Source organism: Pongo pygmaeus, chromosome 6 (assembly GCF_028885625.2).
Source record: "Pongo pygmaeus isolate AG05252 chromosome 6, NHGRI_mPonPyg2-v2.0_pri, whole genome shotgun sequence".
Lineage (NCBI taxonomy): Eukaryota > Metazoa > Chordata > Mammalia > Primates > Hominidae > Pongo > Pongo pygmaeus.
Window position 1 is genome coordinate 85,596,080 of NC_072379.2, and position 13,090 is coordinate 85,609,169.

General features: G+C 37.4%; 1 protein-coding gene across 9 annotated transcripts in view; it reads right to left on the minus strand.

The window, feature by feature from the left end:
* ANKIB1 (ankyrin repeat and IBR domain containing 1) overlaps positions 1 to 13,090 on the minus strand; it is a 158,952-nt gene that overhangs the window by 37,396 nt on the left and 108,466 nt on the right. For all 9 annotated transcript variants that reach the window (XM_063667575.1, XM_054493871.2, XM_054493872.2 and 6 more), the window contains 2 exons: positions 12,457 to 12,623; positions 2,837 to 2,925 (listed from right to left, as the gene is read on the minus strand). In XM_063667575.1, coding sequence (XP_063523645.1) covers positions 2,837 to 2,925; positions 12,457 to 12,623 — 256 coding nt within the window. The remainder of the gene's footprint in view (positions 1 to 2,836; positions 2,926 to 12,456; positions 12,624 to 13,090) is intronic.

A 13,090-nucleotide genomic window follows, 5' to 3' on the forward strand; every position in this document is an offset into this window, starting at 1 on the left:
TTCTGTATTCTAACATAAAACAGCACTCAATAAACGTTAATTAAATAATGAAGATAACATTTAAAATTAACAATTTATTCCTAAGTTTCTTAGCATCTTTTCTGAGTTTCAGATGAACACTTTTAAAATTCCACTGGACATCTCCACACATATGTTCTGTAAGTACTTCAAGTTCAGAATGTCCACACCAAAACTCATTATTTTCCCCGGAAAGTTACTTGCTTATCTGAGTTTCCTGTTTCACTAATGGCATAATTTACCCTCCGACTCAAACTAAAAATTCACTGTCCTACCTTTAGTCTATCTTTTCTTCAATTCACCCTTCATACTCATCAGTTATCTTGATAAAAATAACTTTTCTGATACTGCCACTTCTCTACTAAAATAACACACTTTATGGCTTATTCTATTAGGAGGATAAATTCAAACAATTTGGCAATAACACTCACAATCTGGCAACACCTACCTTTCTAGCCTCATCTCTTCCAAGTTTCTCCCATGGACCTTAACCTTAAGTTCTAAAGAAATGTATAAAGAAATGCAGGTAGGTGGACAATAGCAAGCCATTCATAACAGAAATATAAATATTTCTAGCTGCCAGAAGCAAGAAAATAAAGCAAATTCCAATTGTTTTGTCACATCTAAAGGTGCTGCAGGGTAATGGTATGAATCTATTTATGGAAGACAAACACATATACACACCCATACATATCAGGAGAATAGGGGAAATGAGTGGGTATGAAGAGCAATGGCTAGTACAATGAATCTAGGGAACAAACACAATCTATAAAGGCATTTTTTTTTTTTTTTTTAGATGGAGTCTTGCTCTGGCATCCAGGCTAGAGTGCAGTGGGGCAATTCGGCTCAATGCAACCTCCGCCTCCTAGGTTCAAGCGATTCTCCTGCCTCAGCCTCCTGAGTAGCTGGGATTACAGGTGCACACCACCATGCCGGACTAATTTTTGTATTTTTAGTAGAGATTGGGTTTCACCATGTTGGACAGGATGGTCTTGAACTCCAGACCTCAAGTGATCCACCTGCCTCGGTCTCCCAAAGTGCTAGGATTACAGATGTGAGCCATTGTGCCTGGCTTAAAAAATCTGTTGACTAAACGGTGCATGAACAGGACAAGAATGTTTAATCAGGCTTCACTATAAAATATCCAAAGATTATCCACTTCTCTTTGCTCCTGATAATGGACATGAAGCCTTCGCAACAAGTGAAAGGAATCTCTCTCATTATCAACTAATAAGTGGCATTTTGGTTTATATGGTAGTCTCTTCTCCATGGGTCAGAATAACCCTGAGTCAGTGGACAAAATGAACCTCGTAGATCTAAAATGCTGAGGACCAGCCCTCAGGCAGTGGTAAATCCCCGATATAATACAAGCCTGCAAAGTATCATGGCCGCCAGGCCATCTCTCTCAACACCACTTTAGTTGCTGACAGTAATTACCTACTACGAGGCAGAGATGCTAAACTCCAGTTCATAGCTCATTGCCTTCAAGAAGATTCTTTGACACCCTTTCTTCCCCCAACCTGAGTTTGTCATTGTTTCTGTACTCTCATCTTTACTCAACTATATCAGTTATCATACGATACCGTAATGTCTGACTGCTTCCCTCTAGCCTCTGCATGCTCTGAAGTCTGGCATCATCTTTATTATGTGCTTTGCTCATATAAGTGTAGATTTTTTTTTCTTTTTTTGAGACGGAGTCTCGCTCTGTCGCAAGGCTGGAGTGCAGTGGCACAATCTTGCCTCACTGCAATCTCCACCTCCTGGGTTCAAGCAATTCTCCTGCCTCAGCCTCCCAAGTAGCTGGGACTACAGGCACACGCCACCACGCCCAGCTATTTTTTTTATTTTTAGTAGAGATGGGGTTTCACCGTGTTGGCCAGGATGGTCTCCATCTCTTGACCTTGTGATCCGCCTGCCTCTCAGCCTCCCAAAGTGCTCGGATTACAGGTGTGAGCCCCTGCGCCCGGCCCCTATAAGTGTAGATTTATTGGGTGACTTGTGACATCTCAAGCTAACACCATTATAAGTCTTTTTTTTTTTTAAAGACCAGAATTAATTAATTTTCACTTATATTTTTTGAGAGAAAACAGTTGTCATAAAACACTTTAGAAGATGGGAAATTATTGCAAAGCAGATTTATCTGTTAAATGTGGGAACTGCTATTAGGAAGGCTTTAAAAAGGAGTCCCCTCAGAGATTCAAACCCATTCTGTTCATAAGGCACATGCCCTGTGTCTTTCAACCCAATCTAAGCATTAGTTTTCCTCTGTAAAACAGGATTACTAACATCAACCTCATATCATTTCTGTGATGATTAACAGAGATAATGTATTTACAGAAGTCTCAGTGACAATACTTGTCTATATGGTATTTAACATCAGTAAATCTATAGAACCATATAACAGCAAGAAATTAACTTGCTGTATCCTTCATTGGAAGCTTTCAGGGATATGAGAAGCTCACTCTCGTTACAGATCATATACTACTTCCACAAAGTACAGAACAACTGGTTGGCTCACCCTAGGATAAAAGAAAAGGGCTATAGGAGGAGGATTAAATGGGACCCCCATTTACCCTGTTTAACTTCAGCTGGAAAGTAAGTCTGTTAGAAACATGGAACTTGTCCATGATTCCTCCTTGCCAAAACTCTATTAATCTCCAAAAGGAAGTTAGTCAAAGGGATTGTGATGTTAAACAGGAGAGCGCTTGCATTAACAAATTTGAAAACCTCTTAAATAAAGACTAAAAAAGATACGACCACATTATCTTTCGAATGCTATCAGGAAATATGCAGCAAAGCTATCTAAAATTCCTCTTACGTTCTTCTGGTTTCATTTCGGTTATTTTTTGCAGCCAATTCTTCCATGTTTGGCAGTCACAAGGCTCATGTGCTTCACCAAGGCACTCCCTAAAGAAAATAAACATAGAAAAGACAATTTTAAAATATTCTTCGTCAACATCAAGGTAAAAAAAACGTGTAGAGGCCGGGCGTGGTGGCTCATGCCTGTAATCCCAGCACTTTGGGAGGCCAAGGCAGGTGAATCACCTGAGGTCAGGAGTTCAAGACCAGCCTGGCCAATATGGTGAAACTCTACTAAAAATACAAAAAATTAGTCAGGCGTGGTGGCACATGCCTATAATCCCAGCTACTCAGGAGGCTGATGCAGGAGAATCGCTTGAACCTGGGAGGTGGAGGTTGCAGTGAGCTGAGATCGCACCATTGCACTCCAGCCTGGGCAACAAGAGTGAAACTCCATCTCAAAAAAAAAAAAAAAAAAAAAAAAAAGTAGAAAGTGTTCTTCCAATTTTAAAGTTGAAAAAAGTAAGGCACAGTGACTAATGAGAGATGGAGCATTTCAATGGAGGCACTAAAAATGAGATTCCAAAGCTTGATACCATTAGACCACTTTTATAAAAAAAAATCAGTACATTCATTTACATATTTCAAAAGTTCTAAATAGATTAATATTTATAACTTAGATTTGCAAGCCTTCAGAGCTTTAAAACATTTGAATCAATCACATTTTATCCTCATTAATATTTTAAATTCTTGTTATTCAAAGGTGTATTCCTGGCCATTACTGAGCAGCTTTTTAGACATGCAGAAGAACAGGCCCCATGTGATTTACAGATTAGAATCTATATTTTATCAAAATTACCAAATGAACCTTCTTCATTTTAAAGTTTGAAAAACACTGTTTTAAGTCGAATTATTGTAGTTACTTTTACCTCTGCATCTCCAGGTAACAGCTAGGGTAACTCAATTTACTTTTATTGGAATTTGGGAAATTTTGATTTAAATAATTAAAAACATCAATTTACCATTTGTAACTCTATTTTATATTCTTTCCATAGCTATTTAAGAAGTCAAACACTAAAACGAGCCTAAAGCCTTGATGAACTGCCATTTTAATTCAAGATGATGCTATATTGTATAGGACAAAGGTAATTATTCCAGTAAATGAAAAAATATTATTCGGAGGAGGGAACAACCCAATCTGGAAGCGATATCATCACCATCAGTGCTATTTTAAAAGATTTTATTTACAAAGGTTAAGCTTGGGCAGGGAGTGGTGGCTCGTGCCTGTAGTCCCAGCTACTTGGGAGGCTGAGGTAGGAGGATCACTTGAGTCTGGGAGGTGGAGGCAGTGAGCTGAGATCATGCCACTGCAGTCCAGCCTAGGCAACAGAGCAAGACCCCATTTCGAGGAAAAAAAATTTAAAAAAGTTACGTGTGTTAAGAAGACACACCAACCGACTCAAGTAGTCTTAAAAACTAAGACGAAATTAAGAATGCATCGATTATACTTCACATTTGTTAAAATGGTGATTATTAAAAAAAAAACAGAAGTTGTTGGTGTGGATGTGCAAAGACTGGAACCCTTCTGCACTGCTGATAGAAATGTAAATGCTGATGCAGTTGCTGTGAAAAATAGTTTGGTGACTCCTCATAAAGGTAAACTTAGAATTACCATATGATTCAGCAATTTCATTCCAAGGTATAAGAGAACTGAAAGCAAGGATTCAAACTTGTACACCAACATTCACAGTATTATTCACAACAGCTAAAAGGGGGAAACAACCCAATTGTCTATCAACAGATGAATGGATAAACAAATTGTGCAGTATACAAACACACACACACATTCACACAATAGAATATTCAGCCATAAAAAGGAATAATATTTGGATACATGCTACACTATGAAGGAGCCGTAAAAACATTTTGTTAAGTGAAATAAGCCAGACACAAAAGTACAAATATTCTAGAATTCCACTTACATTAAATATTTAGAATAGGCAAATTCATAGAGAAAGAAAGAGAGTGGTTGTTACCAGCTTGGGGGAGGAGAGGATGGGGAGTTACTGCTTAATGGTTATAGTTTCTGCTTGGGATCATGAAAAAGTTCTGAAAATGAAAAGTGGTTATGAAATGTTATAGTTGCACTGTGAATGCAATTAATGTCACCGAATTGCATACTTAAAAATGGTTACATGGTAAAAAAAAAAAAAAAAAGTGCACCAATTGCCTTGAAAGGGTAATTTAGTTTCCTTACACTCCTGACTTATCATCTAATCTGGCGCTTGGGAAATCTTTTCCATAATTGTGGTTTTACAGAGCTCCTAGCAACTTAGTGGTAGCTTAACAGACATTCAAAAAATATTGGGTTGATTAAAATATGGAAGTGAGCTGGGCACAATGGCTACTCGGGAGGCTGAGGCAGAAGAATCAATGGAGCCCAGGAGTTCGAGGCCATAGTGTGCTACTACCACTCTGTGAATAGCCACGGCACTCTAGCCTGTGCAACACAGCACGACCTAATCTCTTTAAAAAAGTGGATATATAAAGCCAGGAAACAACAGATGCTGGAGAGGATGTGGAAAAATAGGAACACTTTTACACTGTTGGTGGGAGTGTAAATTAGTTCAACCATTGTGGAAGACTGTGGTGATTCCTCAAGGATCTAGAACTAGAAATACCATTTGACCCAGCAATTCCATTACTGGGTATATACCCAAAGGATTATAAATCATGCTACTATAAAGACACACACACACATATGTTTATTGCAGCACTATTCACAATAGCAAAGACTTGGAACCAACCCAAATGTCCACAAATGATAGACTGGATTAAGAAAATGTGGCACATATACACCATGGAATACCATGCAGCCATAAAAAAGGATGAGTTCACGGCCTTTGCAGGGATGTGGATGAAGCTGGAAACCATCAGTCTCAGCAAACTATCACAAGAACAGAAAACCAAACAATGCATGTTCTCACTCATAAGTGGGAGCTGAACAAGGAGAACACATGGACACAGGGTGGGGAACATCATACACTGGGGCCTGTTGGGGGATGGGGGGCTAGGAGAGGGATAGCATTAGGAGAAATACCTAATGTAGGTGACAGGTTGATAGGTGCAGCAAACCACCATGGCACGTGTATGCCCATGTAACAAAACTGCACGTTTTGCACATGTACATCAGAACTTAAGTATGAAAAAAAAAGTGGATACATTAGATTCACTTTAGTGCATATTAACATCAATTCTGCTTTCCAGAAATGTAAGGGATACCTGTGATAACTGTTAATTTTAATTTGGCACACATGCTAGCAGACATTAAAATAAGAAATATGCCACAGATCTAGGAACAGTGTTTCCATATGGTGCCTGCAAACACAGGTGGGAATGCAGAATCTACATTTCTCATGACTCATTTTTTTAAAAAGCTTGTTTGTCATTTGCATCTCAATAAAGCTAAAAAAAAAGCCCAGAAGTACAAAAAGCCCTTATATATCTGCAGTAACTAAAACAAACAAATGCAATCAATGAAATAAATTATTTCTATTAAGATTTTTTTCCCTGGAGACTTTTTTCACCTGGAGATTAAACAGCATATTCAATATCCATTTCCTAGCAGAATCAGCGCTGGTAAATACTGGTTTTGCTGTCAGAACATTTTCTGAAAATGTTCTGGGGGAAAAAAAAAAGAATCATGGGGGAACAAAGCCCAGTGTTTTCAAATAAAGTCTGAAAAAAAAAAAAAAAGCCACTTCTTCAAAAGGCCATAATTGCTTATCAATGTGCTTGGCTCTCCAAGACTGTGCTGTATTAGATAGCAAAAGAAGGTTTTCTTTTCCAGAACCTCACAGGAGGACACAGACTTGTTGCTTCCTTGGTTGTGAGCCCAATCAGTAGGACCACTTCAGGGTGTTATAACTGGTTGGTACAGTTTCTATTAGTTTCCAATGCAATACTTAGAAAGGATATTAAAAAAAGAAGCAGCTTATAAATAAAAAAAGAAGTTACAGCATGGACTGTGAATTAAAGAGGTTGAGGTTGCCACATTTTTTTTTTTTTTTCAGACGGAGTCTTGCTTTATGGCCCAGGCTGGAGTGCAATGGCACGATCTCTGCTCACCGCAACCTCCGCCTCCTGGGTTCAAGTGATTCTCCTGCCTCAGCCTCCCGAGTAGATGGGATTACAGGTGTGCAACACCATGCCCAGCTAATTTTTTGTATTTTTAGTAGAGACGGGGTTTCACCATGTTGACCAGGCTCATCTTGAACTCTTGACCTTGTGATATGCCCGCCTCGGCGTCCCAAAGTGCTGGGATTACAGGCGTGAGCCACTGCACCTGGCCGAGGTTGCCATTTAATACTATAAAATATATTTAAAAACTACAGCATCTGGAAAAATAAACTCAGAATTCTCCAAAGTATAGTAATAACAATGCCACTAAACATAGTAATTGACAATCTAGATGATCAACGTAGGGAAGAGAGGTTATTCTGAGAAAAGTAGTGAAGATGCTAGAATGCCAACTTACTAAAGAAAGTTTTTTTTTTTCTCTTTCTTTTTTTTTTTTTTTGAGAGAGTCTTGCTCTGGCACCCAGGCTGGAGTGCAGTGGCATGATGTTGGCTCACTGCAGCTTCCACCTCCTGAGCTCAAGCCATCCTACTGCCTCAGTCTCCCAAGTAGCCAGGACAATAGGTATGCACACCATGCCCAGCTAATTTTTGTATTTTTTGTAGAGACAGGGTTTCACCATGTTGCCCAGGCTGGTCTCGAATTCCTGGGCTCAAGGGATCCGCCCATCTCAGCCCCGCAAAATGCTGGGATTACAGTCGTAAGCCACTGAGCCCGGCCTAAATTCCTGAAGAAAATTTTAACCAATGACTGTTGACAAGTATTCTAAAGTCCCTGGTATCTGTTGCTGAAACTGCTCTCAAAATGTCAGTAAAACAAGAGTATGGGGAGGGGAATCTCAGGACACAGCATACTGAATCTCAGCCAGAGACACCAATAGGGTGGGTTTATTCAGGTAAAAAAGTACCCTGGTAAAAGATTATAAAGAAAAAAAAATAGTTGCCTAATCTAAACTCCTCCACGTAGTTCAAATATGATTGGTTAACCTAACATCAAGTGATCAAGAAATGGCTCTCTTCTTGAAAATGTGCCAGTATGCACAACTGGTTGCATGACTATACAGTGGTTCTAAAGGGCTCTGGAAAAGGAAAAAACCTTCCACTAAAGTTTTAAAATTTATTACTTGCTGGAAGAAATTCCTACCCAGAAGTTGGCAATTTCAATTCAATGCCATTTTAGAACTTTTTATTAATAAGCAATTCTGAGTGAATTAAGTAGAAATCTTCATTTTTATGATTCTCCCCTTTAGCTAACATTTTTTAGTATACCAGGTAATGTTCTAAATACTTCACATGTACTACTCACTTAATTCTCTTAACATCTCTTTGTAACTGGTACTATTTATCCCCACTTTACATGCACAGAAAGGTTCAGTAACCTATCAAAGGCCATACAAGTAAAGAGTGGATAAGCTAAAATTTGAAGCTAAATAGTTCTGGAACTTGCACTGTATGTTGACTGCATCAGATAGAAAGGCTTTATTTTATCATATTATTTTAGAAGAGGATGTTTATCACCAAGCCACAGAACTAGTTAGTGGCAGAGCTGTCTCATAGGCAGGTCCTGTATCTCCCAGATTATTATAACTCTGTACTCTGTTGAAATTTGATAAATTGAACCCTCAAGTGGTATTTATTTATGCAGATGTGCTACTCTGCAGAGAGTACACATGATATTTAAATAAGGTCTTATGATTGAACTGCCAAATAAGTAGTATCATGTTTTTATTTCTGGGCCTGTGAAGAGCTGGAAAATGTTTTGCTAGTTGGCAGGAGTCTGATACTTAAATAGCTAGATACTGCCAATCTAGAAAAATCTATTTTTCCATAACTAGAGCTGTTAATCTAAGGGCTTAAAACTGGTTTTGTAAGAAAAGATGAGACAAATTATTAGGTCTACAAATACAGATTACTTCATCTATTTTGTCCAGAGGACTCCAGGAGAGTCCCTTGGCCTGTGAGGTCTGTGGAGAGGGAGATGATGCATGCAACTACTGCTCTGAATAAAGGAGTAGGTATTGATCAAAATCCTTATTGTGAATGTTGGAGAAAAAAGATACTTTCAGACTTTTCTCCAAACTTAAAAAGTCTGTACATTGTACTCTGATCCACTGGAAACTTAAGTGGACTAGAAACCTGATACTGTGGTTTCTCAAGTTGTACATCACTATGATTCAAAAATTTGTTCTTTTTAAATACTTTTTTGCAGTTTCAGTAAATAAATGCTCAACCGCTAGGTAATATAAACTCTATCTTATTATTACTATTATTGGTATTATTATTGTCTCGCTCCGTTGCCTGGGCTGGAGTGCAGTGGCTTGATCTCGGCTCACTGCAACTTCCGCCTCCCAGGTTCAAGCGATCCTCCTGCCTCAGCCTCCCAAATAGCTAAGACTACAGGAGCATGCCACCACACCTGGCTAATTTTTTGTATTTTTAGTAGAGATAGGGTTTCACTGTGTTACCCAGGATGGTCTCGATCTCCTGACCTCATGATCCCCCTGCCTTGGCCTCCCAAAGTGTTGGGATTACAGGCGTGAGCCACCACACCTAGCACCATATTATTATTTAGAATATTTCCTGCCAATCAATTTCAGTGAATAAAATATGTTTGACTGTCTATGTGTTTAGAAGAGAAATTCCAAATAAGGTTTTCAGTTTTCAATTCACACTGGTGATTAAAAGGGACCAGAGTAAAAAGAGAGGAAAGAAATGGCCACCATACCATCTTAAGTTTGGTGGCCAAGAAGTATTTCTGACAACAAATCTGTGAAGAGTTGTCTCAGAGAAGAGAGACACTTTGTGTCAGTTCAGAAGACAGAGAAGTTACACAGTAGCATATTTTATTTAATTTAATTAAAAAGAAAAAAAAAGAGGAAAAGTCATTGTTTCAAGTCAGAACCCAACTAAGTTTTGAATATTGTCTTTAGATAATTTTGCCCAGATCACACAAATTGTAATTATAAAGGCTAGGGGGAGAAACCATGCTAGCTTCAGTTACAAAGGGCATGGAACTTGGTGAACAGGTAGAGAAGGGTATCCTGTGGTGGGAAGGGGAATGCCTATTAATACTACTTGTCTCCCAACAACGAATATATTTAGTTATATCTATGCAGATATCTCCTGGGTATGGCTCAACTGTTTCTGTCATGTATAGTTCTTGAAAAGAAGAAATTATTATTGTCTTTTGTTATGGTTTTTGTAGTCATCTTTAGAAAATTATTTCTGAGCTTTTGAAGAAGGAGAAGCAAAACCAGAATCATTTGCCTTTAATTTGTGAAGATCTCTCTTGCAAAGCGTCTTTTTGCGTCAACAGATTTTGCTTCTCATTGAAATGAGATAAGGGCAACAGAAAGCATATGACAATGTCTACTTAGATTTTAAAATTATAGACAAAGCTCTTACACTATATGAATAAGGGTATAAAGCTAAGAAAGCAAAAAAACAGGAACTGTAAATTAATGCCTAGCGACATGAAGTAGGCAATGCAAAAAAAAATCCATCCTATAACTTAATAAATACCAGAACTGAAAGACAAAAGATTAAGCTGAAGAACTTAAATCTGAGTTTGTCCTTCACTAAAACTTATTTTTATTTCATTTAAGTCACCTTCTTCTCTTCCTCTCTGGTGCTATGTCCAAAAAGTGATGATTTTGTTAGGTTCTCTACTACCTTAATGAATAGGAGAAAGAGTAAATAATTACCAAGTGTGACCTTAGTCCATGTGGCCATTCACAGATCCCTTGAACTGGGATAAAACTCAAAGTAGGGCCCGTGATCTTGGTATATAGTCTCCAATGCGTCTTGAGTATAACCAGCCTGATATTTTGGGGTATGAGAAAAAGTAAGCTGATGTATTTCTCCAAATGTTATTCTGGAAATTTACAGTTTATAGCATCGTCTATGTTTATAGACATATATACATAGTTTATAGAGTCTGATCTATATTGGTAGGTTTTTTCCATTAGCTTTCTTATCTTCAGTCAAACCAAACTTATTATTACTTGCAGCATACAAAGAGAATGGGGACAAACTCAAGAAATTAAAAGCTAAACTACACTGAAAACTGGTAAAAGCTAGATCACAGAAACCACAGTGCTTAAGAAGACAATGCCAATCGAAGTTTCTTCTTTTCCCTTCAAAACTTAATTTTTCTCTGATCTCTGCAAAAGCTAATCTTTTTATCTTTTAGACATTTTCCTAATTTATGTTTTCCTTCTTCATAGTTTCTCCAACTAATCCTCTAAATCAGCCTTTTTTCAACCAGGATTCCAGTTTTGTGGGCCATGAAGTCTCTGTCTCAGCTGCTCAATTCTGCCGTCATAGCCCAAAAGCAGGCACAGACAATACATAAATAAAGTGACATGAAATGGTGTGGCTGTGTTCCAACAAAATGTTATGTTTAATAATAAGTATAGACAATAGTTTGCTGACCCTTGACTTAGAGTCTGGGGTTTGCAGTTCAATAAATACTTTTAACTAATGATGATGGAGAAGGTAAGAAGTAGACCAGGGTAGGGATAGTTCCATAACTATACCTTCCTACTATATAGCAGTGATACAATTAGTTTCTGGTTTGATAAGCATAAAAGTAAAGACTAGAATTTTATATCCACCTAAAGTGTATCTATGCATATGTGGTAATTCTGGAAATGAGCAAAAAACAGAATAAATACTGTAGCTTTTTTTTTTTATCATTTAATTAAAACAGTTAACTGAATCTTCTGTGAATAAGTAGAGTGCTGATGGCTGACACATATATAGTCAAAAGAGTATTCAGAGTTACACATCCTTTCCAATACTGATTTATCATCAGTTTGTACTTATTGAGTACTATCAGGCACTAGAAACTAAGCAAAACACAAGAAACAACGAGCCTGCAGTCACTGATTCCTGACTAGAATTGTGCATTAGCATCTCCTGGGAAATTTTTAATTTTCTTTTTTTAGAGCCCCACTCAAAAACCTACTAAATCAAAATTTTACTTGTTAGGGCCCAAGATAAAATTTTGTAAAAGGGACCTTGGTAATTTTGGGAGCTCCTGGTTAAGAATCACTGCTAGAGGCTTATATTTTTAATGAAAGGTTAAACTCTAAACATTTTCTAATCTATGGTCAGCAATTTGGTATTATAGTTTAGGCACATGGGCTTTAAAATCAAACAGCTAGGTTCTAATCCCATTTCTGCCAATTCCTAGCTGTATACCCCTGGGGAACTTCTCTGTGCCTGAGTTTCTTTATCTGTAAAATGGGCATAATAACATCAACTCAACTCAGCATTGTTGGGAGAATTCAATATATAAAAAATAGCTGGTGTAGTGCCTGGCACACACTAAGCACACAACAAATATGAACTATTACTACTTATTACACATTTCTTAAATTAAGAAGAATACTACCAAGGATACTACAATTTAAAAGGCCTGACTCAAGGTGCAAAGTCTCTTTAATAACTATTGGAAAGAAAGGTGATTAGGCTGATTCCAACTTGTCTTATACTAACCAGCAGAAGAGGTGTCCTTTTCCACAATCAACAGCAGGAGCTCTCAGCAATGGGAAGCTGAGTGTATCAGATCCAGATGTATTTGACCCTTGTTTCGTTAGTCTTACTGCTCTGTCACAGCCTGGAGTAGGACACCATTTAATGGCAGGATTATTTTCAACAAAGGCCTGTTTAAACAGCAATAACAAAACACAAAAGAAAATATTTTAATGCTAAATTCTAATACAGAGTGTACCTCTATGGTAATTTACTATAAAGCAAAGAAAGAAAAAGAGTGAAATAAAATGCATGGAGTTGTCAGTCTCAAGAAATTTAAACAGTACTGGAAAATACTGAAAAAATTATTAAGGGGAAAGTGGCAATTAACTTAGTAACAGAATTATTTTTAAAATTTATGTTTTCTTTAATCTAAAAACCATGTAAATGATGATAAAGCAAAAATGTAATTGTTTGCACAGAAAATATGTAATTTTAAAATGTTTTCTCATACAATGTGTCACTTTTCTGATGAATATAATTGTTAAGCAGAAACATGCATGTAGCTGTATTAGAACAGTAAATTTAAATGGTACCCAAATAATACATAATAGTCAATATTATGATACTTTCTATGTTAAAGAAGAGAGGGGCTGGG